Source organism: Empidonax traillii, unplaced genomic scaffold (assembly GCF_003031625.1).
Source record: "Empidonax traillii isolate 1590-97213 ecotype Southwest subspecies unplaced genomic scaffold, ASM303162v1 scaffold1770:size85425, whole genome shotgun sequence".
Taxonomy (NCBI): Eukaryota; Metazoa; Chordata; class Aves; order Passeriformes; family Tyrannidae; genus Empidonax; species Empidonax traillii.
The window spans coordinates 32830-52052 of record NW_020956963.1 but is presented as its reverse complement, the minus strand read 5'-3'; the positions used below and the strand labels follow the sequence as shown (position 1 = coordinate 52052).

The window sequence follows — 19223 nt, the reverse complement described above, 5'->3', positions numbered from 1 at the left end:
CATTCCCACCTCATTTACCTCGAAAAGAGGGGAGGGAAAAGGGGTGTGCAGGTGGGCTGAGGGAAATGGGAGTCGGGCTTTTGAAGGGTTTTTTTTTGTCCAAAATTGGTTTTTATTAACAGAAAATAAACCCTGGTTCAAGTGGTGGGATTGGTACGAATGGCTTGTTAATAAAATAGAAATCTCTTGTTCTGCTTCTGGCTGCTTTTCAGCGCAGGAAAAAAGAACAAACCCCACCAGCCCATAATGGCTCTTTGTTACACAAAAGCCCCCTTATTCCCAAATTAAATCTCCAGCACAGGCTGGCAAAAAACCACAGAAAACCTGCAGATTTGCAGGGGCTTCGTGACTCTTCCCCACAGGAAGAATCCACGTGCAAAAGAGATTGAGCTTCATCTCTTGAGGCAGGTTTGTGTCAGGTCATTCCAAACACCAGCACAGCCCGTGCTGGGCTCGAATGGGAAACATCCCACAGCAAAAACCGGGATGGGGGAACCCTGGGGGAACTTGTGCACCTCTCTGCTGCTGAACTGCTGTTCCTCTCCCAGGCCAGGCTGAGGAAGGAAGGAAGAAATGCTGATTTAATGCTGAATTCACCTCTAAATCCAGGCTGGGCTGGTCCAGAAGGCGCAGGAGCTGCTGGCACCCTGGAACTCTGCTTTTCCCACACCTCCCCAGGGGTCTTCCCGGTGGTGAAAAAGGATTCAACTGCCCCAAGGGGAGGGGGGGAGTTCCCAGGGCTGGATCTGGGAGGTAAAGCCGAGGTGTTTTCCTGCCCCCAAAGCCTGAGTGGGAAGCAGGGAGCGAGAACTGGAGCAGCAGCAGCGGCTCAGAAGGAGTTGATGAAGTTGAGGTACGAGTTCAGGAATCCCATGGGATCCTCCAGCTGGGGATAGTGGCTGATGTGGTCATCCAGCACGGACACCGTGGACATGGGAAGCACCTTCCTGTGGGAAGGATGGAGCCAGGTCAGTCAGAGCTTAAGCTTAAGCAACCTGCACAAGGCTTCCACTTGGGGTCACTTGGTTCCAGGTGGGAATTAAGAACAGCCTCCACGAGGATGGGATTGGAGGGAAAGGCAGCCAAAATATCCCTTGGAATGACGCCCATTCCCGCTCGGTGGGGGGTGGGATCTTACTTGTAAAGCTGGAGAAACTCCGGGTGTGGATTCACAGGGTCCAGGGGGCCATAGATGAGATGCACTGGGGGGGAGAAGAACAGGGAAGTTACACTCAAGGACATCCCTAAATTAAGCCAAGGGCCAAATTCCCCCCTCCCAGGGAGCTTGGGAAGCTTCCCAAGGAGCCCTGAGCGATCCAGGGGCTCCAAGAGCCTGCGGTGTCCTGGTTGGAACTTCCTGGAGCAGCAGCTGGATGAGCCTCTCCGGGAACATTGCTCTGCTCCGTGGGACAAACCGGCCTCGCCAAGGTGTGGCTGAGCCTTAGGCTGGAAGTCTGGGATGTTCCCCCGGGATTGGAGCTCCGTCCTCACCACCAGGGGGATGAGCGGGAGGGGACAATTCCTACCCATCCCAAGCAGGGCAGGAAGGGGCTCCTACTCACGTGGGACAGAGGAGGACACCAGAGCCCCGACCCAGCGGTCCCTGTGCTGCTTCCTCTGGTTGATGTACTGCAAAACACTGACAGAAACCCCTGCTTACAGAGCAGCCGGGGCTGCGCGGCCAGGGCTGTGCTCTGGGTGTCACAGACAGTGAGGGGGGAGCTGCACCTCCCACGGATCTCCCACGGATCTCCCACGGATCTCCCAGGGACAGCAGCGCCACAGCATCGTCCCCGAGTTTAGGGACTCCAGGCTTCCAGGGGGAGGACATGCTGAACAGGGACACTGAACTCACAACCAACACCTCCTCCTGAAACCCCAAACTGGAGTGAACAGGACCCTCCCAAACTGGAGTGAACAGGACCTTCCCAAACTGGATCAAACAGGACCCTCCCAACCTGGAGTGAACAGGACCTTCCCAAACTGGAGTGAACAGGACCTTCCCAACCTGGAGTGAACAGGACCCACCCAAACTGGAGTGAACAGGACCCACCCAAACTGGAGTGAACAGGACCTTCCCAAACTGGAGTGAACAGGACCCACCCAAACTGGAGTGAACAGGACCTTCCCAAACTGGAGTGAACAGGACCCACCCAAACTGGAGTGAACAGGACCTTCCCAAACTGGAGTGAACAGGTCCTTCCCAAACTGGAGCAAACAGGTCCTTCCCAAACTCCCAGAGGCAAATCTCTCCTGGCACAATTCCAAGGGATCTGTTCACCTGTCACAGATTTACCTCCAGTCCTTAAAACCCCCCCAAATCCAAGCCCTTGACTTCCAAAGATGAAAAAGTTCCCACATGGGATCACTGCAGGCTCAGACCCAATTCCAAACTTTATTTACCTGCCCTGCATCGTTCCAGTGAGAATTCCCGCTCCTACATCACACCCCAGCTCCTTTCTGGGATGAAGATGATCCCAGATTCCCACCAGAGGCAGCTGGAGGCTCTGGAGAGCCTGGATGAGCTCTGGGAATCTCGGAGCAGGTTTCCAAATGATCTCCTGCAGGGATTCCGGGTGACCCACCTGTCCATGACGAGATTCCCGTCGTTATTCCGCACTGCCGTCCACATGTCCCAGAATTCCGCCTGCGAGGGTTGCGTGTGGGGCCCGAAAACTGCTCCAAGCCTGGGGAAAAAGGGAGTTTGGAGAGGGAGTTTTTGTGGGGGGGTGGAAAAAGAGGGTTTTCAACGCTGGGAAAAATCTCTAAAGGTGGTTGTGCACCAAAGGCAGGGCCTGGGTGGGGGTTTGTTGCCCCTGGAATGTGGAATTCCAGTCCTGGCGGGAGAGAAGGAAGCAGGGAAGAGCTGTGTGGTGGTTTATTATTAGCTCAGCCTGGAGAGGGAAAGGCCTGGAAGGTCAAGGTTCAAATCCAGAGGCAAATCTCTCCAGGGAATCCCCTCACCTGCCAAACCCCTGCTGAGCTAATTCATAGTCATGGAATGCCTTGGCTTGGAAAAGACCTTATGGATCATCCATTTCCACAGGCAGGGACACCTCCCACTGTCCCAGCTGCTCCAACCCGGCCTTGGACACTCCCAGGGATCCAGGAGCAGCCACAGCTTCTCTGGGAAAGCCATTCCAGCCCCTGCCCACCCTCCCAGCCAGCAATTCCTTCCCTGCTGTGTCCCGCTGGCAGCCGCAGCAGCTCAGCTCACCCTTGGGAGAAGAAGAAGAAGTTCATGAGGCGCAGGAGGAGAGGGGACAGGAGACCCCCGTCCTTGAGCAGCTGGGGAGGAAGGAAAACAGCAGATGGAGCACCTGGATAAATCCTGCTCTTCCCACAACTGCCCAGCTCAGCCCCCACCCCGGAGACACCCGCCAGGTCTGCTGGTTGGGGGGACCCCAGCACTCCAAGGGGTGTTTATTTGGGATTCTGGGATTCAGGCCTGCCAGAGCAGGGAGCAGCTCACCTTCTGGATGAACCTGGGGTGGTAGGTTTCTGGAAAAATCCCTGGAAGAGGCAGAGAACAGAGCTGGAAACCCGCAGGTGCTTCGCTCCTCATCTCCCAGTCCCTCCCCGTCCTCGTGGGGACAGGACCGTGGGACAGGGAGTGGGGATCGGTGTCCTGATCACAGCACCCTCAGTGCACCTCTCTTGGGGTTCAGGAGATGGAGAGGGGAGGCCACCCCATCCCAGGGATCCCCATCCCAGGGATCCCCATCCCAGGGATCCCCATCCCAGGGATCCCACGTTCCCAGGCGATGCTCACCTCCATTGGACAGGCAGAGGCTGTTGATCAGGATGCTCCCAGTTTTATTGTGTTCGTACCTGGGGACACCAGAGGAGAAGGTGGCACCCATCCCAACCCCTCCAGGAGCCAAGGAGTGACCACCCAGCACAGTGCCAGGTCAGCCCTGGATCCCTGCTGGCATCTGCACGGGTGGGACCCTCGGGAATGCCACACCCTGAGAGCTGCCAGCCTTGGGAGGCACGAGGAAAAGGGGGATCCCACTGATTGCTGGGAATCATCTCCACGGGGACAGCAAGGGGTTGGAAGGGTTGGAATGGTGTCCATGGGGACAGCAAGGGGTGCCAGGGGTTGGAATGGTTGGAATGGTGTCCCTGGGAGACAGCAAAGGAGTATCAGGGGTTGGAATGGTGTCCCTGGGGACAGCAAAGGAGTATCAGGGGTTGGAATGGTGTCCCTGGGGGACAGCAAGGGGTGCCAGGGCTGGAATGACCTGTGGAGCAGCTCCTGGGCCACCGTGTCGCCGTAGTCGTGGGCCAGCAGGTTGATACGGTGGTGCTGGAGGCCGAGGTGCCGCGCCAGCCCCTCCACAACGCTGGCCTGCTCGAAGATGGAATAGCGGTGGGGCCTCTGGAAAAGCGGGAGAGGGGCCCCAGTGAGAGCCTGAGCCTGCAAATCCCGGGAGAGACCCCCGGGTGGGATGGAGATCCCGGACTGAGCATTGGGATGTCCTGGATCACCGGTGGCGTCCGCGCTGTCCGTGCCCCAAAGGGATCAAGGAATGCTTTGGGATCACCACAAATCCCAGGAGAAAGCCCCAGATGGAAGAATATCAGCTGATTCCAACAGTTTGTGACCCTGGGTTGAGCATTGGGATGTCCCGGATCACCAGTGGTGTCCGCACTGTCCGTGCCCCAAAGGGATCAAGGAGTGCTTTGGGATCACCTCAAACCCACGTGAGGCTCCACCACAAAGCTCCCCCATCCCTCCCCCTGTTGGGATCCCTTTTATCCCACGTCTTATCCCCTTTCCAGGTGTGAATGGGAGGGAAAACTGCGCTCCAGAACGCCAGGCTTTGGAGCTGGGAAGCACCCAGGAAACCCCTCCCCAGGGGCTACTCACGGGCTTGTCACTGAAGCCAAATCCCAGGAAATCCAGAGCGATGACCCGGTGGAAGCGCTGGGTCAGCCCCTCCCAGATCTGGGAAGGGGAGAAATCCATTAAAAAAACCCCCTCTGGAAGGAGCATCCGGGCACTGCTCCACCCCGACCCCCCAGGGAGCCTCTTCCCGCTCCAGGAAAACAGCAGAAGGTCCCAATTTCCCAATAAATAGCCAGACCATCCCAAAAAAACCCAAACCAACAACCACCTTGTCCAGTAACCAGCTGTGGGTCCTCTCCAGCTTCGGGCCGGAGCGTGGGAACGTGAGGAGAGCTGGGATCCCGGGCGGGGTGTTGGGAGAGCGGGAGCTCCGGAAGGGATTGGGAATTGTCCCCTGGAGCGGGGCTGAGCCCTCCCCCGGCATGTGCAGCTGCCCTCACCTTGCTCCAGTCGTAGCTGGACGTGGGGAAGCCGTGCAGGAGGATCACGATGTCAGAGCTGCCCACGGCGCCGCCGGAGTCTGGCAGGGAATGGGACACCTTGGGATTACCCTTACCCACGGAATTCCCCCCTTTCGGGACGGGCTTGGGGTTTGGGTCCCCTCCAGGGCACAGAGGAGCCTCTGCCCTTGCTCCCCAAAACCCAGGGGTGGGGTGGATTCCCACCACAACTTCCCAGTGGGACACCGGGGCACGCGGGGGAATCCAGGGATTCATTCATTCATCCCCAATTGTTTGGGGCTGCCCCTGCTGCTCCAGGGAAAAGGGGCTCCCAGGATCTTCTCCGTGCTGGGATCCAAAGGAGGCTCTTGGGATCCTTCCCAGCACCCCCAAGGTACAGGAACACACCTTCCCCAGGGTTTGGGGTTGTCCTGCTTTTGGGGTCTGAGGGGGGATGGGGGAACTATTTGGGGTCTGAGGGTAACATTGGTCCCGTTTGGGGTCTGAGGGGGAACATGGGTCCATTTGGGGTCTGAGGGGGAACATGGGTCCCATTTGGGGTCTGAGGAGGACATGGGTCCCATTTGGGGTCTGAGGAGGACATGGGTCCCATTTGGGGTCTGAGGAGGACATGGGTCCCATTTGGGGTCTGAGGGGGAACATGGGTCCCATTTGGGGTCTGAGGGGGAACATGGGTCCATTTGGGGTCTGAGGGGGAACATGGGTCCATTTGGGGTCTGAGGGGGAACATGGGTCCCATTTGGGAACTCAGTGCTGAGCTCCAGCCCTGCTGGCTCCAGGCAGTGGTTCCTCTTTGATCCCTTCCCTTTTGGGATGGATTTTCCCTCGGGAACACGGCCAGGGCCCCCAGCCCCGCTCCCCCCTCACCTCTGTAGAAGATGTTCTGCTCCTTGTAGGTGAAGAAGGTTCCGGAGGCTCTCCAGGAGCGCAGGGGGGGCGAGGGCTGGGGGGGGGGGATGTGCAGGTACACGGCCAGCAGGGGCACCCCCAGCAGCCCCACCTGCACCCACCACTCCTTCATCCTGCGGGAACAGCCGGCACACGGGAATGCTCCCCCAGGGCCCACAGTCCAGCCCGGGGGCCCCAAAACTCCCACGGCCCCAAAACTGCCACATCCCCATAACCCACCCCTGTGTCCCCAAAACCCACCTCTGAGTTCCCAAAAAACCCCACATCCTTCTGAGCCCCAAAATTCCCATGGCCCCATAACCCACCTGCAGGACCCCAAAACTCCCCCGGCCCCATAACCTGCCCATCCCTAGGGTGGCAGGTCCAGCAAAGGTCTGGGGACTGAGGGGATGTGGGTCTCTTTTGGGGGCTGAGGGGGATGTGGATCCTATTTGGGGGCTGAGGGATGGCTGTGGTCCTATATGGGGTCTGAGGGGAGACATGGACCCATTTGGGGTCTGAGAAGGGGGGTCATGACCCCATAGGGGTCTGAGGGGGTCATGGGGTCATTAGGGGATGAAGGGGGAACATGGACCTATGGGGGAGTCTGAGGGAGTCATGGGATCACTGGGGGGGTCTGAGGGGGGTCATGGGACCCCGTGGGGGTCCGAGGGGGTCATGGGGTCACTGAGGGGGTCATGGGGTCACTAGGGGGTTTGAGGGGGGTCCATCACCCCCCGGGGCAGGAGGGTCACTGGGGGCCCATAGACACCGGGGGGGGGGCAAGCCACGCCCCTTGCCACGCCCCTCACCACACCCGTACAAGCCCCGCCCACACCGCTCCGCGCTCCGCCCCCTTTCCCCCCCGCCCCTCCGCGCCCCCCGCGCGCCCCTCAGGCCCCGCCCCCTCTCCTCAGAGGGGGGGGCTCAGTGGGCGGGGCCGCCGCGCGCGCCCCTCACCTGCCGCCGGTGGTGCCGCCGCGCGCGCGCTCGCCCGGCTGGGGGGCGTGGCCTCGACGGAAGGGCGTGGCCGCCGGCGGGAGAAGAGCGCACGCGCGGCCCCGCCCACCCCGCCCGGCCCCGCCCGCCGCGTCCCTGCCGTTGCCCGGCAACGCGCGCGCCTCGCCCGGCGCGGCTCCCGATTGGACGAGGGCGCAGCGGGCGGCCAATCAGAGCCGGCCTTGCTGCGAGGTGCGCGCGGCGCGAGCGAGCGAACGCTGTGAGGGAGGCGGCGGCAGCGCCATGGCGGCCAGGACAGCCCGCGGAGGGACACAGGTGGGAGGGAGCACGGCGGGGACGGGACCCGCGGCTGCGGGGGGAGCACGGCGGGCACCGGACCGGCGGCTGCGGGGGGAGCACGGCGGGGACGGGACCGGCGGCTGCGGGGGGAGCACGCACGGGCGGCCCGCGGAGCCGGGGGGAACCGCGCGGGGAGGGAAACGGAGCGCGCTCCCCGGCTAAAAACGGGAGGAGTTTGCCTTTTAGGAGCAAAAACCGGGAAAAATTTGCATTTTAGCGGCCAAAACCTGGTAGAAATTTGTATTTTGGCGGCCGAGAAACAGGAGAAACTTGCTTTTTAGCGGCCAAACCCGGGAAATATTTGCCTTTTACCGGCCAAAGAGTGGGAGAAATTTGCCTTTTAGTGACCAGGAAAAAGGGGAAATTCGCCTCTTAGCGGTGAAAAAACGAGAGAAATTTTGCTGTTTTGGAGAGAAAAGGAGAGAAATTCGCCTTTTAGTGGCAAAACATGGGAGAAATTCTGTTTTTATGGAGAGAAAAGGGGAGAAATTCGCCTTTTAGTGGCCATAGACGGGGAAAAATTCGCCCTTTAAGGTTTGAAGTGGGAATTTAATCCCCGGGTGGGGGTTCAGGGGTTTTCTTGCCTCGTTCCTCTTTCTCCTGCCTTTCAAAAATCACATTTTCCGTTGGTTGTTTTTTTTTTTTTTTCCTCTTAAAAATATTTAAATATTCTTTAAAAAATGTTTTAAAATATTTTTAAGCCGTTGACTTTCTTTCTGTTCCCCCCCCTTTTCCCCAGTACTTGAGCCGGCGCATCCCCCAGAACCCCAAATACCAACACATCAAGACCCGCTTGGACACTGGTGAGAGAAAATCTGGGGGGGGAAAACCCAAATGAGGGTGTGGGAGGATGTAAAAGTTGTATTTTTACATATTAATATGGTTTATGTGTATTATGTTACATGTTTGTGCACTAGATATAAAAATCTGTACACTTATAAATACAACATACATTATATTTAATATATTTATAAATAATTCCTCATTTTATATTTCTATACTGGTTTCTATTACTTCATCTCTTTATCTATAAATTGTAGAATTTCTTAATTAATAATTCCTTCATTAGTAATGTCTCTGTCCTGAACTGGTTTACCCCAAACACCTCTGGAAGTCTCACTGGGATTGTGATCCAGAGGTCTGAAGCTCCCCAAAATTGACCTCTTTCGCACTTTTCTTGTGAAGCTGAAGTTAAAACCAACCCCAAACCTGCAGAGTTATTAATATTTATTTATATTTTTTTGATATATATAATCCCAAACCACTTTGCATCTCCTGCAAAACGGAGATTAAATGGGGTGTGTTTGGAGTCCAAACCTGTTTATTTTCTCTGTTCTTCCTTTTTCAAAGGAAAACTTGCGGTTGAAATCATTTAAAAGAGGGGTTGAAATAGGTTTAAACTGGGCCAGGCTCTGTTGTGATGGTTCCCATGGAATTTACTGCCCTTGGAATTCCTCCACATGGATTTTTCCTTGCATCTTCCCCAGGGTCTAGGCCAAAATAATTATCTGGGGGGTCTTTTTTTGGTGTTCAAGCAGCTGAATTTGATCCAGCTCCTGCTTCTGTTTTCCTCCCAAAAATGCTGGGGTGGAGGCAGCAGATCCTTGGATTTTTCAGTTTGGAAAAGAGGGAGAAGGTGGGATTTTCATGCCTTGTGTTGTGGTGGGGAAAGAAAATCCCCAACAAACAGCTCTTTCCTTCCAGAAAATTCAAACTGAGCCTTGAACAGGCCTGGAGAAAAAACCCTCCAAGAAATCAGTAATTGGGATCGACTGACTTTGGTGTTGTTTTTGTAGGAAACAGTTTGTCCAAATACCTGGAGAAGGTGGAGGAGATGAAGAGAAGTGAGTACTGGGGGGAGGGGAGAGGGTGAAATGGGGCATTCCAGGGGGCAATCCCAGGAGATTCTCCCCTGGGAAGGCCCAGCCTGCAATTCTGGATTTCCTTTCCCTTTTAGAGCCCAACTTGAGCTTCTTGCCCTTCGTGGAAGTGAAATTTGTTCTCAGAATTCCCCAGGGCAGGAAAAAACCACCCAGATAATTTCTGTGTTTCCACTGAGTTCACCCCCACTAAATGCTGATATTTTAAACATTTTGGGTTGTCCAGGCTAAGAAATTACTTTTAATTATAAATATATTTAAATATTATTTACTATAATAGTAAATTGTTTTTACCTATAAATAAATTTTAATATCATTATAAAATTATAAATAGGTTTTAATATTTTTATGTTACAAATTAAATTTCCCTATAAATATCTTCATAAAATTTTTAGTAATACATTTTAATATTACTTACTAACTTTTATTTAGAAATAGATTTTGATATTATTATTCCAGGGTATTTTTATTCATAACTAGCTTTCACAGGTGCCAGAAAGGCACATTAACTGCAAATCCCATGCATTCACTGGGATGGGCGTTGGGATTGCCTGGCAATTTGATTGATTTCCAGGTGTGATTTCCCACTGAACCCCCCCCAGAGCAGCTCCCTTGGCTTTTCCCCCTGCAGGGCTTTTCCCACCCCTTCCCATCGGTGCCGATGGATCCCACCCCGGAGCGTTCCCCCCGCCGCTGTGTCCCACGCGGGGTTTTTGTGCCCCGTTTGTTCCCGGGTGGTTGCTGAGGGGGAAGGTTTGAACAAAGCCCTTTGTTGGCAGGTGGGACAGAGCCCCTCCTGCTTTCCCAGGGAAAATCGACACCCTCTGGGCTGGGCTGGGCTGGGCACGGGCACAGGCTCCGCTCTGTCTCTTATGTAACCCGAGAGGAGTTAAAGCTGCCATCGACACCCCCGGGAGTTATCCCGGCCGGGCTGCAGCCGCCCCCTCCGCTCCTCCCGGCCGGGCTGCAGCCGCACACGGCTCTGCCTCCTGCCCTGCAACCGCAGGGTTCAGAACCAAACCACCCCCAGACATGGCTGAAAACTCCAGTGGAGCTGCCGGGACACAGCCGGGTACGTGGGGCTGCTTTTGCAAGGGGATGGGCTTTTGGGGGGGGGAAAAGGTTTTTTTTTTTCTGGGAGAAATAATCTTTAATTAAAGGGGGAAGAAACCATCCAGGAGCTGTGTCTTTACAACAGGGTGTGTTTATACACCCAGCACTTTGTTTTATCCTTTCAGATAAATTTATTCCCTGGGACTGAAGGGCTCTTTTTGGGGGGTTCTGAGCGGGGAGGGGGTTTGTGTGGGGCAGGAAGAGGAGATAATTAACAGATAATTAGTGCTGATTGTTTTGGAGGAGTTCAAGGAGGATTTAACAAGCCCAACTCCAGGCTTGACCACAGGTGGTTTTGCAGGGAGCACGAGGGGCGTTTCCCGTTAATTGGCATCCCCAAATCCAGTTTATTCACCTCCTGTCCTGGCTGGGATGCTCAGGGCACATTCCAGGGGTAGTTTGGGTGGGCTCCCTTTTCCCAGGACAAGTTGTGAGGAGCAAGAAGAGTTGTTTTTCAGCCTAATCAAAATTGTAGGGGGTGGGATGTGGAATTTGGGAATTCTGAGTGCACTGGGAAGAGAGATCTGAACCTCCAGGGTTCCTTCCCTGGCTTCCACAAGCTATTCCTGAGGGAATTCTGTGCAGGAATGTGGTTGGGAGCCCTCCCTCCTCCTCCTGTCCCCCAGGCTAATGGGGCACTCGGCAGATGGTTTTAGGGGATTTACACTTGCTTAACTGAGTGGATTTGCTAAAAATCCCTATTGTTATCCCTCTGGGAACAGCTGGAGAGGGACCAGGATCTCCCATTCCCAAAGGACAAAGCTGCCCTCGCTCTCTCCCCAGGAGAGGCTCCTTCACCTCAGGATCTTCCTGCTGATAATTGTCACTCCCAGCAGGTTTCTCCCTTCCTGCTGTTTCTGCACCTCCAGGATCCAGCTGGGATCAAACTTCCATCCTTCCCTTGGCTCTGGGAATCTCTGCCTCTCTGTTTTCTTGCTCCTTAAGCTTTGCCTCCAGGATTAAGATCCAATTAGCCCCGTTTCTTGTGTCAGTTATCCCTTAAGATCCAATTAGTCCCCTTTCTTGTGTCAGTTATCCACCCCTGCAGGGATCCCCCGGCAGCAAATCCCAGGAACTGGAGTTGAATTGTCAGATAAACCACGAAAACCTGGGATGTTTTCATGGTTAAGATCAAACCTCCACCTTTAGCTTAGAGCTTGGAATGGCCCTGCTGTAATTCCCACTAATTAATAACTCAGGGAAATGAAGCTTTGGAGCTCAGGGGCTTTGTGACCCCAGTGGGCTCCAAAACCAGTGGGATGGGGGAAAAATCCGAATCTTGAGCTGATTCCAAAAGGGATTCATCTTTGAGCCCCAAAGCAACTAAAACTGCCTCCTCCACTTTAATCATTCTGGAAAGGATCTCTCTTTGTAACTGGCATTGATTAAACCCCTCTTTAAAACTGGCATTGGTTAAACCCCTTCTTTAAAACTGGCATTGATTAAACCCCTTCTTTAAAACTGGCATTGATTAAACCCTCCCTTTATCACTGGCATTGATTAAACCCTCCCTTTATAACTGGCATTGGTTAAACCCTCCCTTTATAACCTGAATTCCCCCAAACCTCCAGGTTTCCAGCCCTTCGACAGAAACTCAGTGCCCTGAAAATCCTGCTTGGAGAAGAGGAATCTTAATCCCAGAGAAAAGCTGGGATTTATTTACCTCTTGTGTTTTTGTGTTTTGGAAGATTACAGGTATAAAAAGGATGAGCTGTTTAAGAGGCTGAAGGTGACAACTTTTGCCCAGCTGGTAGGTACCAGATCCCTCTCTGGCCTCCCAAAATCTCTTAGGAGACAGCGTTTTTCCTTGGAATAAAACTTTCTCAGTGGTTTTGTAGCCTTAGGATGAAATTCCCCCGGCTTGGCTTCGTGCTGCCCTTATAAATTTCCCTTAATTAAAAGCAAATCCTGAATTTCCTGAGTGGTTTTAGTTAAAAATTTAGGTTTGTGGCGACTCCCTCTTTGAGGTCATTGCTGCTTTTATTCGTCCTTTAATGTGAAAGGATCCTCAGACCTCTTAAAAAAAAAGAAAAAAGGTGGGTCAAAAAGCACTTAAACCTGAGCTTTGTGTCCTGTGGGCCCAGCCCTGGGGCCCTCCCTGGCAACAGGTGGGCAGGTTGGGACTTCCAGGCTTATTGTAACTCAAGGTAGTAAACCAAGATTGATCAGTAAATGAAGAGAATGAATAAATTCAAGAAAAACCAAGAAAATTATTAAAAAAAAAAACACACCAGGGGGAGAGGGAAAGGGAAGGTTGAGCTCTGAAGGTCTCAGAGCTGGAGCTTTAATAACTCCTGGGGGGGGTTGATCCCAGCCCTGGGCTCGGGGCTGGTGTTTGCTGCTGCCTTGGGGTGCCCTTTGGGCTGGGGGGGCTCAGGGTGTCCCTGTGCTTGTCCTGCAGGTGCTGCAGGTGGCCTCCCTCTGCGACGACAGCCTGGCCGTGACCAGCGAGGAGCTGCACAGGCTGCAGGGTGACAGTGGCACTGATTGTCCTCACACGGGCTGGGGGGGACCCAGGGAGCAGGGCAGGGAGAGAAACCTCCCCCTCAGCCCTGCTCCTTGGCACATAAACTCTGCTGACACCCCTGGGGGCGTTTGGGAGGGGAGAGGCCTGGTCTGGCTGCTCTGCTGGGAGAAATCCCTGAGGCGTGCACGGCAAGAGTTGTGTTTTATTGGGGTCTGCAGCCCTCAGGAGCCTTCCTGGGGATTTGGGCTCTTCCTGTAGATTTTTGGGGCTCGCTCTTTATTGTTTAGGCTGGCCCTTTATTGGTTATTTGGGCCCTTTATTATTATTATTGTCCCTTTATTGTTTATTTGGGCCCTTTATTATTATTATTGGCCCTTTATTGGTTATTTGGACCCATTATTATTATCATCATCATCATCATCAATATCCTCAATATCATTAATACTATTATTACATGGACCATTTATTATTATTATTATTACTACTACTACTACCTGGGCCATTTAAGATTAATATTATTTGGGCTCTTTGTTATTAATGTTATAGGTATGGTTATTTGAGCCTATTATTACTATTTGGGCTCTTTATTATAAATATTTTAGTTATTATTATTTGAACCATTATTATTATGGCCCATTATTATTATGGCCCTTTATTGATTATTTGGGCCCTTTCTTTATTGATTACTTGGGTCCTTTATATGCCATGTGGGTTCTTTATTGATGATCTGGGCTCTTTATTGATGATCTGGGCTCTTTATGGTTTTTGCTCTTCCTTGCTGTGAATACCCGAGGCTCTTTGGTTGGCCCTTTGTTTAGAGGGTGGGAAGGATGCCCAGAAGAGGATGAGGCCCAGGCTGTGCCCCCAGAGTGCAGGATTAGGAGCTGAGCTCAGGAGCCGCTTGCTGTCCCTGCAGCTCCTTAAGTGCCGTCCCCGCTGTGCCCACAGATGCCGCTGCCGCCGGTGAGGATGCCCAGGTGGCACCAGGGACCAACGGCAAGGGCAGCCCTGAGGAGCCCCCCAACCCAGTCCTGTTCCTGAACAGCACAGCCCCTGGGGAGTCGCAGCGTTCCACGCTCCAGAGGTGCCTCCTTGACACACTGTCCTTATCTTTGAGCCCTTTACCCAGCTGTTGAAATGGCTTCACCCTTTATTTCTTATTAAAACCTGGCTTTGGGGTGAGGGGAGAAGGGTCTGCCAGGTTTTCCTGCTGGACTGAGGGTGGAATCCAGCTCTGGTGCCACCTGGGCATGGTTTAAATGGCTGGTGAGGAAATGTGTTGGTGGGATTCCATCCAGGGGGGTGTGTGGGATTAGAGCACAGAGCTCTGCTCGGCTGAGCCCTCCCTGCCTTCCCAGGGATCTTGGTTTATGAGCATCTTCTTAAGAGGATATGGAATGGCAGGACAGGGGGGGATGCTTTCCTGCTGCCAGAGGGTTAGATGGGAGATTGGGAAGGAATTGCTGGCTGGGAGGGTGGGGAGGGGCTGGACTGGATTTCCCAGAGAAGCTGTGGCTGCCCCTGGATCCCTGGAGTGTCCAAGGCCAGGCTGGAGCAGCCTGGGAGAGTGGGAGGTATCCCTGGGGTTGGAACTGGCTGATCCTTCAGTTCCTTTCCAGCCCAAACCATCCTGGAATCCTTGAGAATGAGCCCAAATCCCGACCCCCCTGTCCCTGCCACGCCCAGGGGTCCAGGAAGATGCTTTGTCCCAGCTCTCCCCAAGCACTGGGAGCTGCTGGAGAGGCCCAGAGTGCTGGGAATGAGATCCCCCAGCTCCCCCCTCAGCCTGCCCTTCCCTTTCCCAGCGTGATCAGCGGAGTGGGGGAGATGGACATCGAGAAGGACTCTCCCAAGAAGGAGGACACCCAGGCCAAGGACCTGCCCTATCCAGACTGTCCCTTCCTGCTGCTGGACGTGCGGGATCGGGACGCCTACGAGCAGTGCCACATCGTGGGAGGTGAGGGGACACAGCTCCACTGCCAGCTGGGCTGGGGTACCCAGCTCTGCCTCCCTCTGTGCCCCAGCTGGGACACCTCGGGGTGCCCTCATCACTCACCCAATCCCCCCTGGAGGGACTGAGCTGGTCTTAATCCCTCTATTCTCGGGGTTTCCAAGGTTGTTGAACCCCAGTAGATCCCTGTTGTAACTCAGCTGTTGGTGTGCAGCCACTGGATGATTTATCCCTCTATTTTTGTTTTTTTTTCCCCTCTCCTGCAGCTTATTCCTACCCTATTGCCACGCTGTCCAGGACCATGAATCCATACACAAACAGTATTCTGGAATATGTATCCTTTCCATGAAAGTGCTGGCACAGGGAAAGAAAGGGGGGGGGGGGGCTCCCAAAACCAGCTGGATCTCAGCCAAGCAAAACTGGGAATCCCGAGGAAGGTGGGACAGGAGCTCCTGGCATCACCTGGGGCAGCTCCACTGCTGGATTTGATTTTTTCCAGGTTCCTCCTGGCTCCAGAGGGAGCTGGATTTGGCATTTCTTGGGATTTGGGCCGCTGGAAGGCAGAGCCCTCCATGGGCACCGCTCTCCTGTTGCTGCAGGGATAGATCCCTCAAATCCTTTGGCTTCCTGTCAGCACCTTGATGGGGATTGAGGGCAGAGAAAGAGGATTAGGAGGCTGGATTAGGCTGATCATTCCCAGTTGTTGGCTGGGGGAGGTTGTGGGTTGTAAACAAAGGTGCTTCTTGCTGATCCCTGATACCAGCCAGCCTCCAAAGGCTGCATCCCGTGGGGATTCTCCTTCCAGTGTGTGCCAAGCCTCAGCCCCTGGGAATTCAGCAGGAAGAGGCTGAATTCCTCCCCCATGGTTCCCCAGGCAGGAGCAATGAACAATGTCTGTGAGCTGGGGAGTCCCTCAGTCCCAAATCCCCCTGTTGTGGCCCCCAGATGTGTTTGCTGCCCCCCCTCCAGCCCAGCAGTGCCTCCTTAGCCACCCCACCCCCCCAGAAAAATGCCCACGGGAAGATCATCATCGTGTACGACGACGACGAGCGCCTGGCGAGCCAGGCGGCCACCACCATGTGTGAGAGGGGCTTCGAGAACCTCTTCATGCTCTCCGGGGGTCAGTGGGCTGGGCTGGGACCCCACACATCCCACACATCCCCTGGGCCTGGGAAGAGCCCCCTGAGAGCTCCCGGGGATGGGAGGAGCTCCTTGAGACCTCCTGGGGAAACAGAGCGGAGGGTTGTGCGAGCTGGAGGTTGGAAGAAGATGGATTGTGGAATCCCAGAGTGGTTTGGGTGGGAAGGGAACTGAAGGATCAGCCAGGTCCAACCTGGCCTTGGACACTTCAGGGATCCAAGAGGCAGCCACAGATGCTCTGGGAAATCCAGTCCACCCCATCACAAGGAAGAATTCCTTCCCAATATCCCATCTGTCCCTGCCCTCTGGCACTGGGAAGCCATTCCCTGTGTCCTGTCCCTCCATCCCTTGTCCCCAGTCCCTCTCCAGCTCTCCTGGAGCCCCTTTAGGCCCTGCAAGGGGCTCCAAGGTCTCCCTGGGGAGAGGGAACCCCCCCAGCTGTCCCAGCCTGGCTCCAGAGCAGAGGGATCCAGCCCTGGGAGCAGCTCTGGGGTCTCCTCTGGACTCTCTCCAGCAGCTCCACGTCCTTGTGCTGTTCCCCAGAGGGACAGAATTCCCCCTCTCCTCCTGCCCACTTTCCTTGTTGCATCTCCTGCTCCATGCAGCGTTTCCCTGGTGCCTGGTGTGTCCCAGCCCAGCTGTGCTGAGGTGTCTGTGTGTCCCAGCTGTGCTGAGGTGTCTGTGTGTCCCAGCTGTGCTGAGGTGTCTGTGTGTCCCAGCTGTGCTGAGCTGTCTGTGTGTCCCAGCTGTGCTGTCTGTGTGTCCCAACTGTGCTGAGGTGTCTGTCTGTCCCAGCTGTGCTGAGGTGGCTCTGTGTCCCTGCAGGCCTGAAGGTGGTTGCCCAGAAGATCCCCGAGGGGCTGGTGACGGGCACGCTGCCCCTGTCGTGCCAGCTCCCAGCCCCGGGATCGGCCCGCAGGAAAACCTCCCCCCGAGCACCCCCTGCCCGCGCCGAGAACAAGTGGAGGTTCTCTGCTGAGGATCTGCAGAAGCTCAAGTTCTACCTGGCCGAGGAGCACATTCCTTTGGACACTGCCAGTAAGATCCTGGAATGGGCTGGGTGGGAAGGGACCTGAAGGATCACCCGGCTCCGACCCCAGACCGGCCCAGGTTTCTCCAGCCGTCCCTCCTGCCCTTGAACATTCCAGGATGGGGTGTCCACAGCTTCGTCCCGGGCCAGCCAGTGTGTGACTGTGGGTTGTTCTTCCCCCCAGGCCGCCTGAGCCGTGGGATTTCCAGCCGGGATTCCAAACCCGCATCCGTGAGGAGCAACCCCAGCCTGCACGGCTCCAGCGCGGGATCGCTCAGCTCCCGCACGCTCAGCAGGACCAGCCTCCAGAACAGGCCCTGGAAATAGCCTGGGGGTCTCCTCCCACCGAATAAAGGATTATCCAGGTTTTGGGAATAGCCTGAGCAGTGCAGCCCCTTTGTGGTTTTAGGAATCCGCAGGGAAAAGCAGCTGGAGGTGTGGAAAAGGCAGCTCGGGTAAGGCTGGAATGGAATGGGGGTTCCTGGAGGCAGGAATGTCATCCCACAGCTCTGTAGGGGTGGGAGCAAACTGGTAGTGAAGTCTGGGGCCAGTAGCAACTTCCACCCAGCTTTTAGTCCGGGAGGTGGAATTTGTATCCGTGGCATTCCCTGGAGCCACCTGTGGACACACGTGGAGGTGAAGGGGCCAGAACTGTCCTGGGAGCACAGACAGAGACACTCAGCAAGTTGCCAAAATGGAGAAAAGATCCTTAAAAAGGGATTTTTTTGGGGGGGTATTTTAATTAAGTTGTGCTAATGAACAGAAGTATTTCTAATAAAGGTGTTTTTTGGAAATCAGCCCAAGGTGGTGCTGGGACCTGAGGGTGGCGTTTGCTCCTGGGCACTGGGAACTGCTGTGGCTCTTTTGCTGGAAGTTTGTTCCCAGTTATACCTTTCCCAGAGGTTTTTCAGGAGCTCCTCTTGAGGTTTTGGTGGCTCAAGGGGAACTTTGTGTTGCTGTTGAACCAGGACCCGAAATCCCAGCAGGGCCCTGGAGTGTGGGGCTGATCAGGGCGAGGGTTCCTGGAAATGAGGGGCACTGTTTTCCTTCTGGGAATCACCTGCTTTTCCCTGGTGACAAAGCAGAGCTGCCTGAGTGAGGCTTAGGAAGGACCTGCTCTTTAGTCTTGACTTCCAGCCCTGCTGAGCCTGGTCCAGCTGTGATTGTCGTGGGGGTTTGTGTGTGTATTTTGGGATTTCAGAGCTTTTTCCCCCCCCCTCTTTTTGAAGCAGAAAAAGTTCAAGGCCCTCCCCAAAATTCGCTGGGATTTTGGGATAATTCTGGTGAAAGGGCAGAGGGAGAGAAATGGCACAGAATTCCCAGTTTGGTTGTGTCTCTGCGTGTTTAGTCACTCCTGACTCCAGGAATGGAAGTTTCAGTCTCTTAAGAGCCATATCCTGGGGCTTCTCCAGGAGAGAGGGAGGAGATCCACCCAAAATTGGGATGCTGTGTCAGGATCATCCATAGGGAAAACAAAAGAAATGAATCAAAGCTAAAGGAAGCTTTCAAAGGAATTTGGTGTTGAAGCACCACAGAAATATCCCATTTAGCTTTGGAAGTTGGGATGTGGCTTGTGCAGCAGCTCCATTTTTATCTTGTGGTGGAAAACATGGAATAAAGCAGCAGCTCCTGCGTAATTCAGGAACATTATCCCCCTTCTCCACAGAGCTGGATGTGCACAGGGAAGGGGAGATCCCAGGGAGCCCCAGGACAAGAGGAAACGGCCTCAAGTTGTGCCAGGGGAGGTTTAGGTTGGATATCTGGGAAAATTCCACCATGGAAAGAGTGCTCAGGGCAGTGGTGGAGTCCTCGTTCCTGGAGGGATTGAAAATCCACGTGGATGTGACACTGGGGACATGGATTTGTGGTGGCCTTGGCAGTGCTGGGAATGGTTGCACTTGATGATTTCCCATTTCCCTGATTTATGGGGTGCTTGAAATGCAGGGACTGGTACAACACTGAGGGAGGGCCCTGTGGGGTGGGAGCAGCTTTGTCACCTCCAGGAGCTCTTGGAATTGTCCCTGTGTTGGCTGAAATGCTGGGGGTGCTGCCTGTCCTGGGCCAGACCCAGATCCAGAATCCCTGGTTCCGTGACAGCCTCCTATGGAGTGGGTGAAAGTGGTCTGAGCTGTTTGGTATCTC

At 54.6% G+C, this 19223-nt stretch overlaps 3 protein-coding genes across 4 annotated transcripts in view; 2 read left to right on the top strand and 1 right to left on the bottom strand.

The window, feature by feature from the left end:
• Positions 1 to 403, top strand: part of COPG2 (coatomer protein complex subunit gamma 2) — a 26645-nt gene extending 26242 nt beyond the window's left edge. Inside the window, exon 23 of the mRNA XM_027908616.1 lies at positions 363 to 403. Within this exon, the coding sequence (XP_027764417.1) occupies positions 363 to 403 (41 nt within the window). The remainder of the gene's footprint in view (positions 1 to 362) is intronic.
• Positions 404 to 734: 331 nt separating this feature from the next.
• On the bottom strand, positions 735 to 6343 carry MEST. Of its 2 annotated transcripts, none has more exons than XM_027908613.1 (11): positions 6181 to 6343; positions 5293 to 5372; positions 4874 to 4951; positions 4245 to 4381; positions 3773 to 3831; positions 3473 to 3513; positions 3218 to 3288; positions 2586 to 2687; positions 1563 to 1639; positions 1139 to 1202; positions 735 to 947 (listed from the first exon to the last, which is right to left on the bottom strand). In XM_027908613.1, the coding sequence occupies exons 1-11, from the start codon at positions 6332 to 6334 to the stop codon at positions 830 to 832; spliced, it is 981 nt and encodes a 326-aa protein (XP_027764414.1). In that variant the 5' UTR covers positions 6335 to 6343; the 3' UTR covers positions 735 to 829. The 2 variants fall into 2 exon arrangements, with proteins under 2 accessions (XP_027764414.1, XP_027764413.1); XM_027908612.1 differs by having other exon boundaries at positions 4245 to 4351; positions 6181 to 6334.
• Positions 6344 to 6683: 340 nt separating this feature from the next.
• CEP41 (centrosomal protein 41) lies at positions 6684 to 17458 on the top strand. Its single transcript, XM_027908615.1, has 12 exons — positions 6684 to 6688; positions 7119 to 7392; positions 8240 to 8303; positions 9297 to 9344; positions 12182 to 12243; positions 12895 to 12964; positions 13909 to 14044; positions 14766 to 14917; positions 15178 to 15245; positions 15917 to 16031; positions 16877 to 17089; positions 17266 to 17458. The coding sequence occupies exons 1-12, from the start codon at positions 6684 to 6686 to the stop codon at positions 17406 to 17408; spliced, it is 1350 nt and encodes a 449-aa protein (XP_027764416.1). The 3' UTR covers positions 17409 to 17458.
• Positions 17459 to 19223: the final 1765 nt, after the last annotated feature.

What these genes read in the sequence shown, in the direction of transcription:
- MEST (XM_027908613.1), bottom strand. Translation starts at nt 6,334, where the DNA reads ATGAAGGAGTGGTGGGTGCAGGTGGGGCTGCTGGGGGTGCCCCTGCTG. An exon ending in GCAGAACATCTTCTACAGAG is followed by an intron (nt 5,373 to 6,180) that starts GTGAGGGGGGAG and finishes ATTCCCTGCCAG; the next exon opens with ACTCCGGCGGCGCCGTGGGC. An exon ending in GAGTTTCTCCAGCTTTACAA is followed by an intron (nt 948 to 1,138) that starts GTAAGATCCCAC and finishes TCCTTCCCACAG; the next exon opens with GAAGGTGCTTCCCATGTCCA.
- CEP41 (XM_027908615.1), top strand. An exon ending in CAAGACCCGCTTGGACACTG is followed by an intron (nt 8,304 to 9,296) that starts GTGAGAGAAAAT and finishes TTGTTTTTGTAG; the next exon opens with GAAACAGTTTGTCCAAATAC. An exon ending in GGTGGAGGAGATGAAGAGAA is followed by an intron (nt 9,345 to 12,181) that starts GTGAGTACTGGG and finishes GTGTTTTGGAAG; the next exon opens with ATTACAGGTATAAAAAGGAT.